Below are 19,270 nucleotides of genomic sequence, written 5' to 3' on the forward strand. Positions count from 1 at the left end.
TTTCCATTTTCTCAATTCTTTATCTTTGTAAGCTAAAGAAGAAAATAAAATAAAACTTCTGCATGTTCAAGCCTGGTTGCGTTGATGATCTGAGGTTTATCGTTTTCAATTGCAGAATGGGTGTCCCCCCTGGTTGTGCTCTCAACGTATGCAGTTACATATGTAGTCTGCAGACCTCAAATCAATCTGATTTCAACTAACATGGCATCTCTAATACCTTGAACCAGCTCAAAACAAAGTAGCAAACTTTGTCTTGACATGTTCAAGCCTTGTCTTGTTTGATCCAGCGAGAGGTGCAAGTGAGCCATCGTAAAGGAAAGTTTTGGAACATTTCAGCCAAACAGTATTCCTATTATGTATTCAAGTGGATGATAACAGCTGTAGTAGATACATAAATCTGACCAATGTGCTGACCCAGGAGGATATATTACAGCCCAAATAATTGCATCTCTGAGTGATTATGGCTGTTTCATTTATCTTTTACTGACTCAGGAACAAAACTTAAGCTATCTACAAATAACTTGAAATGGTTCATCTGTGTTTGGAAAACTGGGAGGAGGAATATCATCAGGTTCTTGAACGACCTTAATGACACTCTCAGTTAAAATATACAAAGCCTTATCTGTGTTTCACACCACCATCTCAGCCTCCCTGAGATTGTTTGGTATACCAACATCCAGTCTCATGGTAGACTTGTAGTTCTCGGGCACTTCTGCACCACCCTGCATACATAACTCTACTATGGCAGGTGCCTGCCCATAGAAGCTCTTGAGCTCTCTCTGCAACTCCTCTCCAGTTTCTGGCATGTGCCAAACAAACCTAGGAGGTATCAAGTCATCAAGCACTGCCGCCTGCCAACCATGTTGTCCATTACGCTGCTGGTGCTTGAATGCCCCACAGTTCTGCGCCTTGTGCCCACTCAACCCAACATGCACCTCTGGGCAGTATCCACACACCCTCACAGCATATTTCCTCATGAGCCTGTCAGCACCACTCCGCAGGGTCTCCCATGCTTCTAGCGTCTCCTCGCAAAGCAAAACCGTCTCCTCCGAGGTGGAAGGAGGGATTATCTCGCTGTCAGGTACTTCATGCAGAATGGGCCTCTTATATTTATCAGGCTCAGGGTCAGGGAGGTCATCTTCATTTGCGTCAATGATCTCATTCTTCCCTACTCTAATGACAGGCTTCCTCCGACGTTTAGTGGGCAGGTCAGGGAGGTCCACACCAGCCTGGATGCAGAGTTCCACTACTGCTGGGACTCGGGGAATGGAGAACCTCTCCTCATGAGAGATTCGCTTGCCAAGGCGGTCGAAAAGATGGTATGCTTCGATTGGCACTAAGACATCTTCCACTGAGGCACTCGACCACTGATGCAGGCCCTTGCGGATATCAGATCGCATACCTCGGCATGATTTGAATGGATGCCCAGTGGGTCCCACGTGTATCTCATTACAATACCTGCAAAAGAATATTTCAGAAAGATTTTCCACTGATAGCAAATTTTAAATGATTCTCTAGCTATTGACCTGAACATTCCGAGAACTGGAAACTCCAGTAGCTCCATTTTTCCCAGATATATATCATTTAACGAAACACAAATATTTCAACAAGGCATGTGTAATGGATACAGATGTTTGTTGATTATGCATGTTTACATATTTGACATTTCTCTCAGGTATTTGATGTCTTGGATAGGGAATTAGAGGATCCTCTTTGTGATGATTGTTGGCCATCAACACATTCCATTGAAATGTTTGGGGAGTATTTCTTTCGATTATTGGGAGTTAGCCTTTCAATTTTGACATGTTAAGTGGTTATTTATATAGTTTGCTAATAGATTTGATTAGAAGGAAAATAATCTATGGAATTTAAGATTTCATAACTCTTTGAGTAATGTCTGAGCAAAAAGCTTAAGAAATTCTTGATGCGCTGGTTTTGCGCTAGCATCACAAAATTCTTTATACTCTAAAATGTGTTTCACATTCTTAGGAATTGTAAAGAGAAAGCGAGGTAGGTTCCTATATGATCAGATTTACCCCGTTAAAATAAGACATGAAGGAATTTCCTCTCATCCAACTGAAGTAGAAGGAAATAAAAGATGTGATGGATACAAGATTTAAAGATCTAGCTACATAATATTCCTGGTCGCAACCTGCTTTACTACGTCCTACCAGGCTTGTGTCATTATTTTGTGCAACTATGTTGCATTTTCCAGTATGTGCTTCATAAATGATACAATATATTATTTGACTGGACATAAACCCTAAACCCTAAACCCAAAATGTATTAAAAAGCAAGACTGAAACATGCATATGAAGAAAAATGAACAGAAAAAGAAAAAAACAGTATAGAAAAAAGTTACTTGCACGCATGCACTGGCACTACTTTCATAAGCCTCTTCAAGTTGTTGATCAGTGAGATCCTTGCATTCAGCACTTCATATGCGACTGGTATTAAGCTTCGAACCAACATACCATTTCGTGGAGGTGGTGTTGGCTTCCTGGGTTTTCCCCTGGCCTTTTTGAGCCTCTCTCTTGCTGCACGTCTTAACTCCAATATAGGTATAGGAAATGGTTTCTTCTCCCTCTTTGAGTAGTAGCGCGGAAGATCAGCATTTTGAGGATAATTGCTTCTAACAACCATGGAACTTGGATGGGCTTGGAAAAACTTCCGAATTGGTATTCTACAGATAATGTAAGATCTACATTCTTAGCACAGTATCACGATCAATAAAAAATAGTGCTTCAATATATATAAATTGAATGCTTAATATGACATATTATAATAACATACATTATCACTGAGTATAGGGAGTTCATTGTGAGAACAAGGTATCATCTCCAGAATTTAATTAGTCTCCATATCAGAACGAAAGGGAAAAAAAATCTTGAAAGGAAAAGAGATCTCTTTTGGGTCATTATTAAGATCTCAAGTAAGGAAAAATGCATATCTCCTCCCCTTATCATAATCTTAGTTTCGAATTTATAATGAAGAGTCATGTTTTGCTCGAACAATATAGAATCAACTAATGGTTTAATTAGTACAAAAGTTAACGGAAAACCAAAATGTTAAGTAAGTCACTATACAAAAAGAACATATAATAAGTCACTATACAAAAAGAACATATAATAAGTCACTATACAAAAAGAGCATATAAACACATGAGCTCACAACATTATGGGACCTAAAAAGCTAACCTGAAACCCCGAAATTTTTCATGGGCATCCTTGACGTTGACCACAAATGCATTCAATTGCTCCTTGATCTGTCAAACATTCAAGATAACAAAGTTATCAGTAATAGTTTTTCCTATTTTTTTGCTAACTACAATAAGACAACTATCTCAATTGCAACCGGCCACTCTCTTTTACAGATTTGCAAGCCTACATATACAACACAACCACAATTCAGCTAAATATGAAGGCTGCCAGTCGAAATTTTGGTCCAAAACGTCATCTTTATAACTAACCAATACATCAAACACATCAAGGGCATCTCTCTTGTTACTTCTACTCGCCTCTGCAACCACTTTCCTAACTACGGAAGCGAAATGGAGTTAAGAATTGGAGCACATGTTGGATAAGGTGATGAATAGTGACCTTATCCTTGAAAGGGGAGTCACTTGAGGCCGAGTCGGAGAGCCGTAGGCCGGAGAATCTCCGGATTGAAACGCTTCGGTGAATGGACTTGGCTCCATGGTAGCAGAGCTGAGTCGCCTTCGATAGAGAGCAACTCGATACGAAGGGTTTTGGAGAAGAAGACGAAGAGGTTGGAGAAGGTAGCATAGTATAGGAGGAGCTCATCGCCATCGCTTCTCGTTATCCGTTATTCTATCCCTCCCAAGCCTTGAATAGTATCTCCTCTTATCCAACATTCGGATCCTCTGTAGGCACGGGTGTATGAAATTGCAGCAGCCTAATAAAGATTTTTTATTTAATTTGATTAGGCTTCAGTAAGTAAGATTAAAATCAAACAATTCGAGATTAAATTATATTTGAAAAATTAATTTGGTCCGCAAGTTGAATTCTAAATTGAAAAAGTAAACAAAATTGACAAAAAAATGTAACAAGTAATAAAATCTAGGAATTTTTTTCTGAAAAGTACTCAGTATCTTGATAAAAGATCTAAGTTGATCAAAGAAGAAGAAGAAGAATGTAAGCCTAAAACAAAGGCTAAGAAGATGTAGGAATTTGGCACGAGTCATGGCATGCATGGCCCATCCAAAATTTGGCCCAAAAAACCTAAAGTATCTAATAAGATGGCTCAACCCAAGCCTCATCCTTCTGACCTTCTGTAAATATATATATATATATATATATATATATATATAAAGTAAGAGTTGTTAGACAAAATAGCAACATATATATTATATAAATATTCATTTTAGTCATATATTATTTTAAAGATTTATCGAACCGGCTCATGATCAAGCTCGCTCGAAATTAATTTCCAGTCAGCTTGATTATTTTAAGAGATATTAAAATAAATAGATAATATTTTTTTTTGTCTATTATTTAGCTTGGTTGCTATCAGAGCCTGTCTTATTATGAGGATAAGTCTGTTACTTGTTTGTATCAAAACGATAGTTCGCTTCGTGTTCCATGAACCTCCTTATCAAATTTGTCTAAAAACTTTAAAGTTGTTATAGTGAGACAAATCAATACAAGGTAGCTCACTAGCTTCCAACTGCAAGAAGTTGACACAGACTGCTCCAGATCTACATATACTTGCTCTCCTACAAGCTTTGCCTCCTTGCTTTCAAGTCTCTCGTGGAGTAAAGACTACGTTAAATGTTATGTCTCCATGGGAGAAAAGCCCATGCAGAAGCAAGCTGGAAAAGAACCCTAAGAAGACTACTCCTTATCTAAGTTCATTAATTAGATTCTAAGGGAAGTAGAACGAGAGAGAGAGAGAGAGACAGAGATGTTACTCTCTGTCATGGAGTAGAGTAGGGGATACTATACGTAAAATTGGTATACTATAATCTTTGAGAAAGTTAACAAGTGTCGTGCAACTTTATCATATATACATACAAAAACCATGTTTATTTTTTAATATACATATGTATATAAGCCAAGAAAATTTTATCCACTAGAAACTTCACAAGTTCACGTGAAGGATGTCTCTAACGCACTAACTCCGGATAATAACACACGTCTACTATCTGCATGCTTTTTCTATTAATTTCTCAAGAGTTATGATGGAAGTTAATAAGTAGGGGTGGAATAAAGAGGTGGTCACGAGAGCTTAAAATCCCCCCAATTCATTGTGTGAATGTGTATTCAAGAGTTTAGAGTTTAGACCCAAGGTACTGTCACCTCGTCGTCCTATCTTATTATTATGTCATGCATTGCTTTATTTCAATCCATGCATAAGTATCTTAAGATTCAAGCGTCCGCTATCTTTTAATTTAAATTTTTTTATTAGCTAATTATTAAATCTAACACGGTCTCAGAGTTAGTTCTTAATATCTAATATTACGATATAATAGGTCAGGAAGGCATAATATATATACATTTCTATCAACCAATAATCTAACAATAAATTACTATGAATATATATATATATATATATACTTCTAACGAAGATTAATGAAAAGTTTGGCAGAACTTCACTAACTTATAGATGTGACAAGTTCTCCCCATTAATATTGACAAATAATGATCATGTTGAAAAAAAGGAAGGGAATATTTGACAATTTTGATGAGGAAATGGTTGACCTAAGAATTAATTCCTCGGTCAAATTAAAGGAAAAACAATTGCGACTCAGTGATCTACTTGATATATATATATATATATATATATTCATCTCGTTACCGAGTGCCATCTTGGAAACTCCACGGATTCTATTGCTAAAATCCATGCAACTTTCTTAGTTAATTAAGTCATTAAGCTAACCTTCGCCGTAAGAACTGATGAGACCAAACTGCGTGATCATTAAACTATCATTCATTTTCTTTATATGCATGCTAGCTCTTATAGATTGAATAAATTAATACTAGGGATTTTTTTTTTTGGTTTTGTTTTCATTTCACATCTTGCGATAATATTTGGGAGGTTGTATTTAGATGAGAGAGTCAAAGTATTTAGAGAAACTCGATATAATTATGTGTAGCAATTATTAAAGGTAAGTTTAAAATTTAATTTTAAAAAGAAAATTCTTAATTTAATTTAAGTTTTGGCGAGATATTGCAAGCAAAGCAAGGCCACAGAGCGGATGAGGTGGCGCTTTCGGAAACTGACTCCCACGTGCGAGCACGCCACCCTCCCTTCCCGACACGTGTGGATGTCCAAACCCAAATTATAAAGATATAAAGCAAGGTGGTGATGCCTCTCTCTGTCTCTCTGTCTCTCTCCTCTCTCTCTCTCTCTCTCTCTCTCTCCCCCTTTGTCTCTGGGGAGGTCTCAAAAGATTTTATTACTTCCTTGGGGTTGCAAGGAGAAAATAATAATAATAGTAGTAGTAGTAGTAGTAGTAGTAGTAATAGAGATGGGAAGGCAACCATGCTGTGATAAGGTTGGATTAAAGAAGGGTCCATGGACAGCCGAGGAGGACAAGAAGTTGATCACCTTCATCCTCAACAATGGCCAATGCTGCTGGAGAGCTGTCCCGAAGCTTGCAGGTCGATCTCTTAAAAACTCCTCCTCTTCCTCCACTGGGTCTTTGATGAATTTGTTTTTAACTTGTTTTTTTTGGTGGGGGGGGTGTTAATGTTGGATTTTTAGGCTTGTTAAGGTGTGGGAAGAGCTGCAGGTTAAGGTGGACAAATTACCTAAGGCCAGACTTGAAGAGGGGATTGCTGTCAGAGTCTGAGGAGAAGATGGTGATTGACCTCCATGCGCAGCTTGGGAATAGGTCCTCGATCGATCGTCTTCGCCCATTAACTTCATCTTTGTTAGCTTTAATTTGCTGAAGGACAAACTCTTGTGTTCCTCTTTGAGCCAGGTGGTCTAAGATTGCAGCTCACCTCCCTGGAAGAACTGACAATGAGATAAAGAACCATTGGAACACCCACATCAAGAAGAAGCTTAGAAAGATGGGGATTGATCCTCTCACCCACAGCCCCATAACTCCACCTGATCACCTCCCAAATCAACAAGAAGAGCAACAACAACAACAACAACCACTTGGGTCTTTAGATGATGAAGCTGATGCATTACTTAGCAGATCCCCTGGGTTTTGCACTGACGAAGTGCCCATGATTCAACCAGATGAGATCATACTCCCCTGTGCTTCCTCTGCCTCAATCTCTTCTTCTTCCTCTGGATCATCTTCCTCATGCTCCTCCTCCAACTCCTCTGTTCAAGCTGATGACATCCTGTTCCCATGCATGGAGTGGCCAGAGTCTATGTACATCATGGGGATGGATGAGATGATGGGCTGGGATTTCTGCTCTGGCGATGGAGATGCGAGACTAAATCAGAGGACTGGCTTGGATCAGGAGAGTTGGAAATTGGAGCTCTTTTGATCTTATTCTCTCCATCTGTAATATTTGTTTCAAGAAACAATAAAAAAATGTATAAAAAGAGGCAGCTATATATATATATAAAGTAAAGTTGCAAGTTGTATTGAAATGAGAAGTGCATGATTGAATGGTGAATGATTAGCCCCCATGCAAATGGATATATGATAAATTTAATTTGATATCACTTAGTTTTTTTTTAGTGGGTTGTGAATAACATATCGCATGAGCATGAGTATTTTGAAAGGTGGCAAAGATGCAATGGAAGTTTTTGGACACTTGTAAGCTGGGTGTGTGCTCAAATCATTTGAAGATAAAAAGGTTATGAAGAAAAAATAATTATTAAACTTAAGGGCACTAGTGAACTTGCTCTGCTGGAAGGAATACAAGAAGAAAAATTAATTGAAAAACTAGTTGGCTAGTCCATGAAAGTGACACAATTTTATCAACTTTTACCATTTGCCATCTCTTATATTGTGAACAAACACTGTATTTCTTAATTAGGGTAATTTATAAATTAACCTCTATGATTATGTCTAAACTTAAATTAATCTTTGAGTGCCACTATTATATTTTCTCTACTGATATTTACTCGTCATTTCTGATTCTTTAAAATTTGCAACCAAATGTAGTTTCTCTCTCTTTTATCCTTCTATATCTATTAAGCCAAGCCTCATATCATATTTAATTTGCATCTCTCTATCACAATATAGCTCTCCATAAATACACGATCTTATTTATCTAAAAATATGGGCAAAAAAAAATATAATTGTTTAAACTATAAAATAATTAATCACAATTAAACATATTACAAAAAAAAATTGATCACTTCTATTAATAGTTGTTTAGTTTTTTCACATTAGTTTGAAGAACAATTTTAAAACTTAAATTTTCTTTTACCAAGTCGTCTTATAAATTTTAACATAACCATTCACACCAACCAAAGATTGATTTGATTATCCAACCTCAACCCCACCAGACTCAACTTAAATAATCTAAATCAGGTTATTGAATATAGAGTCAAATATAACTTGGCTTTCAGATCCAATATACATGATAACATGTCACTAAAGTTCTTAATTCCCTGGTTACTTCTTCATAGTCTAGAACTGAGAAATGGCAAATATATTTATTTCATTTATTCAATATACTTCTTTCTTATATCTGAGGTAAGCCTCAAGTCTTTCTATGATCTTATCCATTCTGAGCTCACTCAATCCATCAGACCCATATGTATATATGTTTGTATGCATGTCTCGAGCATCGTAAACTTCAATCGCATCACGCAACAAAATGAGCCGACTTTGTCAAAATAGAAGAAGCTAAAGATTCCAGAACTTGTTTGACTTTGACCTCCCACTAGGGGCTTTTGTCTCTCTCTAGATCTTTCGGGTTGACTTCGGGGTACGCGCCAAAGACCCCTAAACGATTTTGGGAGACGCGGTTAGACGATGGACACTTGGACACGTCACTCTCATCTCCTACCTGTGGACTCTTCCGTTCATGGAGTTCATCACAGGTGTTCACCATTTATGGCCATTCATGGATGAGCAAACAAAGCCATCATCATCATCATTATCCAAAATGGGCGACCATCTATATCTATATCCATATTTGAAGGAATAAATGCAAATGAACACATTTTGGCACGGAATTAAGTTTAGTAAGTTTAGAAAATTAAAGAAACTAGAAAGACCCATAGAGAGAGTTGAATGGAATCTTAGATAGAGAGAGCTATCGATCGATCCCTTTCAATGTGAAAACTGGCTCACTCTTTCTTTCATCATTTGTAGACAAACTGCAGTCATTGTTCCTCATACTTAGAGTACTATGATCATGACAAGCCACTAACAGCATTTGGTTTTATAAGATTAAAAATAGCAGATGTCGAACAGTTGAAGTATTTATTACACAAGTAGATTCGCAGCAGAAACAAGTTTTACCAGTACACAGACAAGTTAATTTATGCATATATCTTAGTATTTGTTCACAAGACCCCTTTCATTATGTGAGCAGCATAACAAGCATGGCTTTATTCACCAATTCATAACCCAGAAGCATGCTGCGAAATCTTTCTCTCGAGGTTGCTCTTATCAGCCCCGACAACCCTGTCGATCTCTTTGCCATTTTTCACAAAGAAGAATGCCGGCACGCTGGTGACGTTCCAGCGATGAGCAACATCCCCTAGTTCATCTATGTCCACTTTAAGGAACACAACTTTGGGGTGCTTTTCTGCTAAGCTCTTGTAGAGAGGTGCCATGAAACGGCAGGGGCCACACCATGTTGCGGTGAAATATAGAATGGTCAATCTGCACAACTTTGACGCAGACTTGAACGTATTTTCCAGTTCACTAGAAGAGTGGATACTGACTACAGAACCTGCCAATCAGAACAATATAAGATGAAGATGGCTAGCTATGGTACCGGCAATCATGGATCCAAGATTTCTCAAACAAGAACAAAAATGTATATCTTGATAGAATCCTAGGAGAGAGAAGGGTTAAAAAAACCAAGTTTATGGAATTTCACAAGATTATATACAGTTTCATGTATAACAGCAGGTCATCATAGCATATTGTCATTAAGGAGAACATATATAGCAAGGCTAATACCTGACCAAGAGAACAAATTTGCCTCTGTAAACTGGCACTTAAATTCCAAAGTAAATCGTAACATTTCTTCCTCGGAATTACTGAATTAGCATCATGTCAACTCACAATTCATTATTGCCTGCAATAACTTGATAGTACTTCTCGATGATTTTATGCCATCTATTGTTATAGCTATGCCTAAAAGAGCATAGCTCAGTCTCCCATTCTTACAAACCTCGTGCCCACTATGCCTAAAAGATCACGCACATTCAAACATCGTACACACATGCCCAAAAAAATATAGGTTCTTACTGCTCATTCTTTATGCATCTTCCAGTCTAGATTTCGCCATCCTACTACAATATAAATCTGCTTTTCCATTTTCTTCCTCAGTCATCCTCCTTTTCCTAGTCCATCCTTGCAAGGCTGCTACTAGTCCCTCCTCTTCTAGCCCTCCCCCACAACCTTCACATTAGCTTAAACTACTGACTTCCGGTGTGGAGACCACACTCAGGCACGTATACTCGCGCACGCACAGGTTAGCAGTCCATCCAGTAATGCTTTGGTTGGGTGACAAATCGTGAGGGAGAGATTTTTTACATTAGGGTATTTTAGTCTTTTGCTTGAGGGGTTTTTTAGTCTTTTTATCCTTTTAGGGTTTGACTATATAAATGTGCGTTATGTTATCATTAGATTTAAATATATATTTTGAGATTTTTGAGATTATCAACTTTTCCTTCTCTTTTATTAGTGGTTTCCAATAGCCCATTGGTGGATTTCATGAGTTTGTCTTCTCCTCCGTTGAAACTATTGATCACCATTAGCGAGGAACAAGAAGGATCCATCACCACCACGGAATCTCCATGTGAGACTCAAAAATCATTAAAAGTGAGTTGCTCATGTGTTATTCAATAAATCAACCTTTCTTTCCATTGTAGATCAAGAAATAAAAGAGAACATCTCTGTCTGGAAAAAGAGATCCAAATTTTAGTTTCATTGTTTCCCTTTATCTCTGAATTTCAAATTTAATATTTTCAAAAATTAAATTTAGAAGACTGTTTTTCCTTAATTATCTCAACTGTTTTCTTAATATCTTCCCAAACAGCTAAACCTTTTGAATTTCAAACTGCCTTTATTTCCTTTTTCAAATTTCGAAATTCAGGTTTCTCTTTTCCTTTTAAACCAAACTCAACCCAAGTCCATTAATCACCACTCAACCCATTAATCCAAACCTATCGACTCCTCTTCCAACCCGACACCCTCCCTCTCACGTGATCACCATCTCCTTCCCCAAATTCCTAATACACAAACCCTAACCTACACACCCACAACCTGACAACGACCCTCAGGCACCCAACCATCGGAGGTCACCCTCTCCCCTCCTCCTTTCTCCATCTCCTCAAGCTGCTAGTTCTCCTACCTAAGCTAGTTAATCTCCACAATTCACTTCACCTTCGCCATTTACGTCGTCATCGCCAACACCGCCCTCTGCAGACACCGTTGCTTCCTGCAACGCTCTCCACCGACACTGTCATTGCCAATATCACTATTCACCATACTTGAAGTTCCTCAAAGATCGCCACGTCGCTTCGTTGCCTCCACCCTTGAGCCACACAGCCACGACGTAGTTGTCGTCTGTCGTGCAATCTCCGAGGCACTCCTCCGCGACTACCTGATCGCCCCTGACCGTCGCCTCCACTAGTCGCTGGGAGACTTGGTCGGCCTTGTTATCTATCGACCACACCTACGCTGCCTCACCGCTTTCCCACCTGCAACGCCACCTCCACCTGCTATTGACACTGCTGTTTCCTCCACCTGCTGCCACCACCGGTGCCTCCTCCACCCGCTGTTGCCTCCCCTACAGTCGCAGCCGCTTCCTTCTCTTCCTGTTGTTGCTAGCATTGATCCACCTTCATCTTGCTACGACAATCATAGTGCGCACCTCCAGAGGTTACGTTGAAACAGGTACATCCTTCCTTGCTGATGTTACTTAATCATTTTTGGTAGCTTTGTCTTAATTTTTATGTGAAAATATTTCTTTTGAACTGTGAAGGCAAAACTAAGTGCCACTACCACTAAATAATAGTCCTTTGCTCTACATTTCTGTTGAACCACTAAACTTGATATTAACAAGATAATTAACTTGATTAGAGGGAAAATCTTACATCTGGGTTACCGTTTTGATTGTGGGATGTGTACTACTGAATTATAGTTAATTGTGGAATTGACAATTTCTCCGACTAAAAATTTCTTAAAATCAAACTTAGTTTATTCAGTTGCTTACTATTTGAGATTCGCTGCTATCTCTTATCATATCATTGCATTATTAGCATTAGTTGACGCATTTCTCTTTGCATTATCATTGTAGAAAATTCTTTGGCATGAACCTATATAGTGGTTGGGTAGTTTTCAATTCTCAATCATAGTCTGTTATGGAACCTAACGCTATGGTTGATATTCAAAAAATCATTCAAATGTCCTTCGAGAAATATGCCACCATACTTGATATCAATGCCCACCTCGAGGCTCTTGACACTTGTCATGAGAGACCTAGGAATGGGAGTGATGCGGAAGCTTCCAATATGGGAGCTGCGCATGTCAATCCCGACGTTGACACCCCTCGACATGCTCCTAATCAGCCTTACCAAGAAAGAATTCCTAACCAATTCCCACAAGGCCACAATGACGTCATTATCAATATGAAGCTGTATATCCAAACACTAAGATAACAGAAATAACATATGCGCCTCAAACTAATTAATAAAGATAACAAAAAGGTCACTACTAATCAAAAGGATTTGCACATCATAAATCTCAAAGAATCTAAAAAGGAGGTGAACCAAGAATCCATTGTATTTGCCTTATGGGCCCACCAAGTGGAGAATCACACTATTACTCGACCTTCTCAAATAGTAGCTTCTCTTTTGGCAGAATTTCAAGATGTTTTCCCTAAAGAGCTGCCAGACCATTTGCCGCCTATGCGTGATATTCAATATGCCATCGATCTGGTCCCTAGAGCTTCTCTTCCTAATTTGCCTCATTATCGAATGACTCCCACTGAACATGTTGAATTACAACGACAAGTAAATAGGATGTTAAATAAATGATTCGTTAGTGAGAGCCTAAGTCCATGTGCCGTCCCTGCTTTACACCAAAAAAAGGATAGTTCGTGGTAGCGTGGCGCATGTGCATCAATAGGATGACGTACCGTTTTCCAATTCCTAGATTTGATGACATACTTGATATGATGCCATTTTTTCTAAAATCAACTTAAAAAATGGTCGCCACCATATCAAGATCCATCCAGGAAATGAATGAAAAACTGCGTTCCAAACTAATGTATGAATGGTTGGTGATGCCTTTTGGACTCTCTAACTCTCCGAGCATATTTATGAGAGTTATGACATAAATGCTCTGACCATTCATGGGCAAAATTTTGGTAGTGTACTTTGATATCCTAATTTATAGCCAACATTTAGATAATTTGCGTCAAGTATGCCTCGCTCTCCACCTTCTTGTAGATCGAGTTGTATTCTTAGGGTTTGTGGTTTCATCCGAAGGAATATACATTGACCCGCAGAAAATCAAAACAATTATTGATTGACCTAAACCCCAAAACATTCATAACGTTCGCAATTTTATGGACTTGTTACACTCTATCGACATTTTATTCGCGGGTTCAATACATTCATTTCCCCAGTTACTAATTGCCTTAAAAAGGGTGACTTTCAATGATCTCGATCTACAAATAAGGCCTTTAAGGAAATCAAGAGGAGAATGATGGAAGCTCATGTTATGCGCCTTCCTGATTTCTCTAAACTTTTGCAATAGAATATGATGCCTCGAGGATTGGGATAGGCGGCATCCTTAGTCGAGAATGCCATCATGTTGCCTATTTTAGCAAAAAGTTGAATGAGGCAAAACAAAAGTATTTCATGTATGATAAAGAAATTTATGCAGTTATCCAAGCTTTGGGCTACTAGTATCACTATTTACCCTCATCATGAATTTGTGCTACACTCCGATCATGAAGCCCTTGATACCTCAACTCTCAAAAGAAGCTCAATGCACATCATGGTGGCTGGATTTAATTTTTACAAAGATTACACTTTTGTTCTAAAACATAGGACCGAAGTTGAAAATAAGGCAGCTGAGAGTCAATCTTCTTTCCATCACAAGTATCACTATCACGGTATTTGACAAGCTAAAAGAAGATTATGCCTCATTGCCCGATTTTGGAGAAGCCTACCTAACCTTGTCAAATAATGTAAATGTATCTCTGAACAACTACTCCAACCAGGATAGGTTATTATTCAAGGCCTTGCATACCTCGTATATATGTACGTGATTTTTTAGTTTGGGAAATTCACACTAGTGGCCTTTGAGGACATTTCGGACCGGATAAAACTATTGAAGAAGTGAAATACCAATTTTATTGGCCGAGTCTCAAACATAATGTAATCAAAATAATCAATCAATGTCATACTTGTCAATTGACCAAACATCACAAACAAAACACTGGGCTATACACTCCACGTACTGTACCAAACTGTCCGTGGCAAGATGTGAGTATGAATTTTGTACTTGATTTACCACATACTATTTGCAAGCACGACTCTTATCTTTGTAATTGTAGATCGTTTTTCTAAAAATGGTTCATTTCATTCCGTGAGCTAAAACCTATAATGCTTTGAATATTGCGAAATTCTATTTTGACCATCTAATCAAACTTTATGGTATACCTAAAACTATTGTGTCAGATCGGAATGTTCAATTTATGAGTTACTTCTGAAAAAATGTGGCAAATGGTAGACATAAAACTAAAATTTTCATCAGCTTATCATCCTCAAACTGACGGTCAGACAAAGGTTGTCAATCGTAGATCACGTAGATCACACTAAGGAGCTTCAATTGATAGATCTTGACCTCCGGGAGAGCTGGCGTGGACACTACATTCAAGCATGTGTACTGGCACAAATGCAGGAGAGAAGCCCATCTAGAGATGCTTTGGTTGGGCAACAAGTCATAAGAGAGATTTTTATGAGAGTATTTTCATCTTTTATTTGAGGGGCTTTTTAGTCTTTTGCCCTTTTGGGGTCTGCCTATATAAAGCATGTCATGTTATCATTTAAAATTAATGAATATTTTGAAATTTTGAGATTATCAACATTTCCTTCTTTTTTATTGGTGGATTCCGTAGGTTTGTCTTCTTCTCCTCCATTGGAATCACCGTTCCACATCACCTTTTGTCTCCGTTTTAATCTCCTTCCAACAGTTCTAAGGCTTCTCATCATTCCTCAACTACAGTTGATGACAATAGCATTGCACTCCACCACTCCTGTCCTGTGCCCCACAACCCACACCAACTAGCTCCTCCAGGAAAGCTACACTAGTCTTCTGTCACCAAACTTCTCCTTAGTTTTCTCAGGTTGGCGGAAGGATAGATCAAGTAAATGCCAATCAATCAACATCACCAATTTTTACTCTGTTCATGCAATTTTTATTTGGCTTATCACAACCTCTTCAAGAAAAACAAAACTCGAGGATACCAAGGTATTGTGACTAATGTATTTGTATGAACAACAGCCCCAAGGAAAGGACATAAGAATCCAGTCATCGCCTCGACAAACCATTTCTTGACTGAATTGTAGGAGGAAAAACTCTCTACTTCCAAACTTCAGTTGAAAAATATATTAAGTAATTCAATATGTTGAACTAACGGTACCAAGATTCAATTACGATCCAACATGATGCTACCAGTTGTTAGCCTTAAATTTTAAATAGCTTTTCTGAACACAAAAAACTATAAACCACACATGAACGCAAGGTTTTGTGTGGGAAACAACACAACAACTAATGTACATAGAACATCAAGCTAGAGAAGAAAATTATTACACCTTAAATACATGTGAATATGCCTGTGATCATTATTAGGAAAAATTAGGGATGCATCACTAAGATCTATAAGTGCTCAAAGTTTTAGCAGAGAAGGCATTGACTATATGTTAGCCAAAATCAAAATTATGCTTGATGCACATAATAAGGATATCAGATGCTCAAGAGAAACGGGAACTTAAAAGAGCGAGGAAAATTGAATTGGTGATACCTTCTTGTAAAGCATCCACATAATCAGGATCCTGCTTAATAACAGAAGTTAATGAATTAAAGTTCATATTAGCTTGCCACATACAACATAAGGAGAACTGAAAACATTAAAGATCATATGTACAAAGGTTAGAAACATGGGAAACAGACATCATAAAACTTACAGAAGCTTTGCTTTTGGAAGATTCCTCCTTTTTCTCCCTTTCATATGCAGCCTGAGAAAGATGTGATGACATTACCAAATCAAAGAAATATTCAGCGTATGATCTTTTAAATCAGCATACCTACCTCAGCTTCAGCACGCCTACGTTGCTTTTCAAGTTCAGCTTTTCTCACTTCCCTCTCTCTCCGCAAGCGTTCATATTTCCTGCGATGCTCCTCAATTTTGTGAACATTGGGTTCAACCTGCAGACCATGATTTACCATCATATAGCAAGTCTTAGTACTATTCACAGTGTGCTTCTTTAAATTTGCAGCACTTACAGATTTGCTATCACCTTTTTAAGCGCTGAATTAATCTCTTCATCATAATCCAGATTTGATGCCAGATGAAGGTCCTTAGCAGCCTCTTCCCACTTTCCTAACATTGATTTTGCCATTCCTCGAGATTTATAGCCTTTTGCAGAGTCAGGATTTATCTACACAGGTAACCTTATTAGGAAGTAGGATAAAGTAATCTAATATCTCTGACATGTAAATCCAACCCACTAGATATGAATGCTTTTACAAGAGGGATTAACACCTGTAATGCTGCATCTGCATCTCGAATAGCGGCATTTGGTTTGTTCAGCTTGACAAAAACACCAGCTGCAAAGTAAAGAGGATGAGCTTGATGAATCTAATAGAAGTAAAATTGGAGGAAAGGAAGCTAAAACCAACTAAACAGAACTATATAACAACTAGTTCTACCTCTAGCAGCATAAAGGATAGCTGACGTTGGATTAAGAAAGATAGCCTCAGTTAGATGCTCGACAGCTTCTTCCAGTTTACCTAGTGTATATTATTATTGAACTTTAAGAATGTCAGGCAATTAAGGAAGAAATATACATTAAAATATAGATATCCTGCCCTCGGATATTGCTTCGAGAGCTTTTGCTTTGCACATTTGAGCAGCATCTCGACTCTCTTCAGAAACTTCAAGAGAGGGATCTCCCATCTGAGGAAAGAAGAATAGCTTAATTCAAATTCAAACAAGAAAGAATTAGTTTATGTTACTTTTGTCAAGTCACTTGTATCATAAAAAGACCTTCTGGGGAGGATCATTGTCAGGTTCCATCAATTCACCCTCCAATTCGATATCTGATTCAACAATTTCATCTTCGAATTTAGCATAATCATCCTTCTTATCCGAGCTCTTAGTAGAATACTCCTCCTTAGCCTTTGCCATGCCACTATAACCTTCAGATTTGATGTTGTCTCTCTGTAATTTGCTAACAATGAAGGGCTCATAATAGTACAGCACTAACTTTCTAACAAATGGGAAGTTTTTTAATATACTTGTCAATGAAAATATGCACTCCATCTTTTAACTTAAAAGAATAAATTCTCAAAACCTGGTATAAATAACAAACTAGTCATACTTATTGAATCTTAAAGTTTCATCCCTGCATGCTTTGGGCTCCATCCTTTTGTTTAATTTAAAAATCCATCCATTTATCATTCTGATGAATCCGGGAACATAAAACAATAGACATGCCCTATGGAAAAGACACAATGTACTGATAATAAGAAGTGAGTCAGTTTAGGTGAAAGGCACCACAAGGAAATGAAGATTATATAAGTTCACTTGCTGAATTGCTTCATGACACCAGAAAGGTGCCCTAATGTAAACATTCTCTCTGCAGAGTTTGGTTCTTAAAGTTCTATGTAACCTTGAAGTCATGGTTGATTGAAATTTTATACTAGTTCATGCCCTCACTTTTTTCTCTTATTATCTTGTTATTTGTAAAAAGAAACGGGAAGAAGATTATCCGATCCATATCCTCTATCATACATTACCGAACAATCCCGATATTCGGTCGGAAGGAGTCCGAGAGAAAAGAACCGATCTTTTCTAACCAAAAAACACAATCCGATAAAAACCCACTTCAAGAATCCAAAAGGCAATCGAAACCAACGGAAGAGAGCGAAGGATTAACTGACCGGTATTGGGTCGGGAGGAATCCGAGAGCCGAGGCTGAAACAGGGTAGAAAAGGACCATCAAAACCAAAGATCCACAAGAATGCAACCAATTCCAAAACTTTACCAAGAAAAATGTTGCAAGAAAAAGACGAGAAAAGAGAACCTTTGGAGGTAGTCCTTGAAGAAGGCAAGAGGTGGGTCGTGGAGGACGGACGGATTAGACTGGCAGTAGTCGACGAAGGCTTTTAACTGAGCAATCTTTTGGGCATCCATTGCTTCTGCAGTTCTGCTGCCTCTCCACTTTGCCACTTGGAATAAAGATGAAGTGACAGTAAAACTAAGGAAAACGACAAACGACAAAGAGATCGGCGATAGGATAACCAACAAGACCTTGCTCTAGTTTTCGATTTTCTTCTTTCTTGTAATTGTAGGAATTATGTATAAAATCATCCCCTTTAAGTGCTCATTCCCAAGACGGGGAAAAAAAAAAAAAAAAACCCCTCTTTAATTGTCAACGGTTTGTTTGTCTTCCCTATTTAACTACGGAAGGATTAGGGGCAGCCCACAGCAATGATAATGCATTGAAGTATTCCATTTCCGTCTGCTAGAGCAGACGACTTTATTAGAGTTTCGGCTTCTTCCTTTTCTCTCTCTCTCTCAGGTTCGTCAACCTTGCGGCTAGTGGCTTTGCGATCTCTCCACTCTCATAGCTAGATAGTGAGGAGAAATTTTTTTCCCAAGGATTTCTCACTTTTATTTATCTGTATATCTCTCTTTGCTCTCCTCATTTCTCTCTATCATCTCCACCCGATTGTCCTCTCCAATATCTTTACTGATTTTAAGTCTTTGCTACTTCCCCTCTTATGTATAATTAAGTGCGGTGCTTGTGTTAAAATATTTAATTTTCATCCTTAGCTAGAGCTTCCACCCCTGACCCTGCCTCTCTCCTTTCCCGTCACCAAATAATTTGTTAGGTAGAGAGAGGAAAG

The 19,270-nt window shown here is 38.1% G+C and overlaps 3 protein-coding genes across 3 annotated transcripts; 1 reads left to right on the forward strand and 2 right to left on the reverse strand.

Annotated features, from left to right (window-relative positions):
• Positions 1-330: 330 nt before the first annotated feature.
• LOC140786513 (APO protein 2, chloroplastic-like) lies at positions 331-3,886 on the reverse strand. Its single transcript, XM_073134994.1, has 4 exons — positions 3,600-3,886; positions 3,198-3,265; positions 2,363-2,683; positions 331-1,458 (listed from the first exon to the last, which is right to left on the reverse strand). The coding sequence occupies exons 1-4, from the start codon at positions 3,807-3,809 to the stop codon at positions 630-632; spliced, it is 1,428 nt and encodes a 475-aa protein (XP_072991095.1). The 5' UTR covers positions 3,810-3,886; the 3' UTR covers positions 331-629.
• A 2,459-nt stretch (positions 3,887-6,345) lies between these two features.
• On the forward strand, positions 6,346-7,575 carry LOC140786902 (MYB-like transcription factor ODO1). The gene is made up of 3 exons (XM_073135612.1): positions 6,346-6,623; positions 6,727-6,856; positions 6,947-7,575. The coding sequence occupies exons 1-3, from the start codon at positions 6,491-6,493 to the stop codon at positions 7,467-7,469; spliced, it is 786 nt and encodes a 261-aa protein (XP_072991713.1). The 5' UTR covers positions 6,346-6,490; the 3' UTR covers positions 7,470-7,575.
• A 1,719-nt stretch (positions 7,576-9,294) lies between these two features.
• On the reverse strand, positions 9,295-19,146 carry LOC140786168 (TPR repeat-containing thioredoxin TDX). Its single transcript, XM_073134407.1, has 11 exons — positions 18,445-19,146; positions 18,302-18,335; positions 17,406-17,579; positions 17,228-17,315; positions 17,069-17,149; positions 16,902-16,966; positions 16,657-16,797; positions 16,448-16,564; positions 16,324-16,374; positions 16,161-16,191; positions 9,295-9,842 (listed from the first exon to the last, which is right to left on the reverse strand). The coding sequence occupies exons 1-11, from the start codon at positions 18,552-18,554 to the stop codon at positions 9,508-9,510; spliced, it is 1,227 nt and encodes a 408-aa protein (XP_072990508.1). The 5' UTR covers positions 18,555-19,146; the 3' UTR covers positions 9,295-9,507.
• Positions 19,147-19,270: the final 124 nt, after the last annotated feature.

Source organism: Typha latifolia, chromosome 4 (genome assembly GCF_019914945.1).
Source record: "Typha latifolia isolate L0001 chromosome 4, TyphaL0001v2, whole genome shotgun sequence".
In the NCBI taxonomy this organism is placed as follows: domain Eukaryota; kingdom Viridiplantae; phylum Streptophyta; class Magnoliopsida; order Poales; family Typhaceae; genus Typha; species Typha latifolia.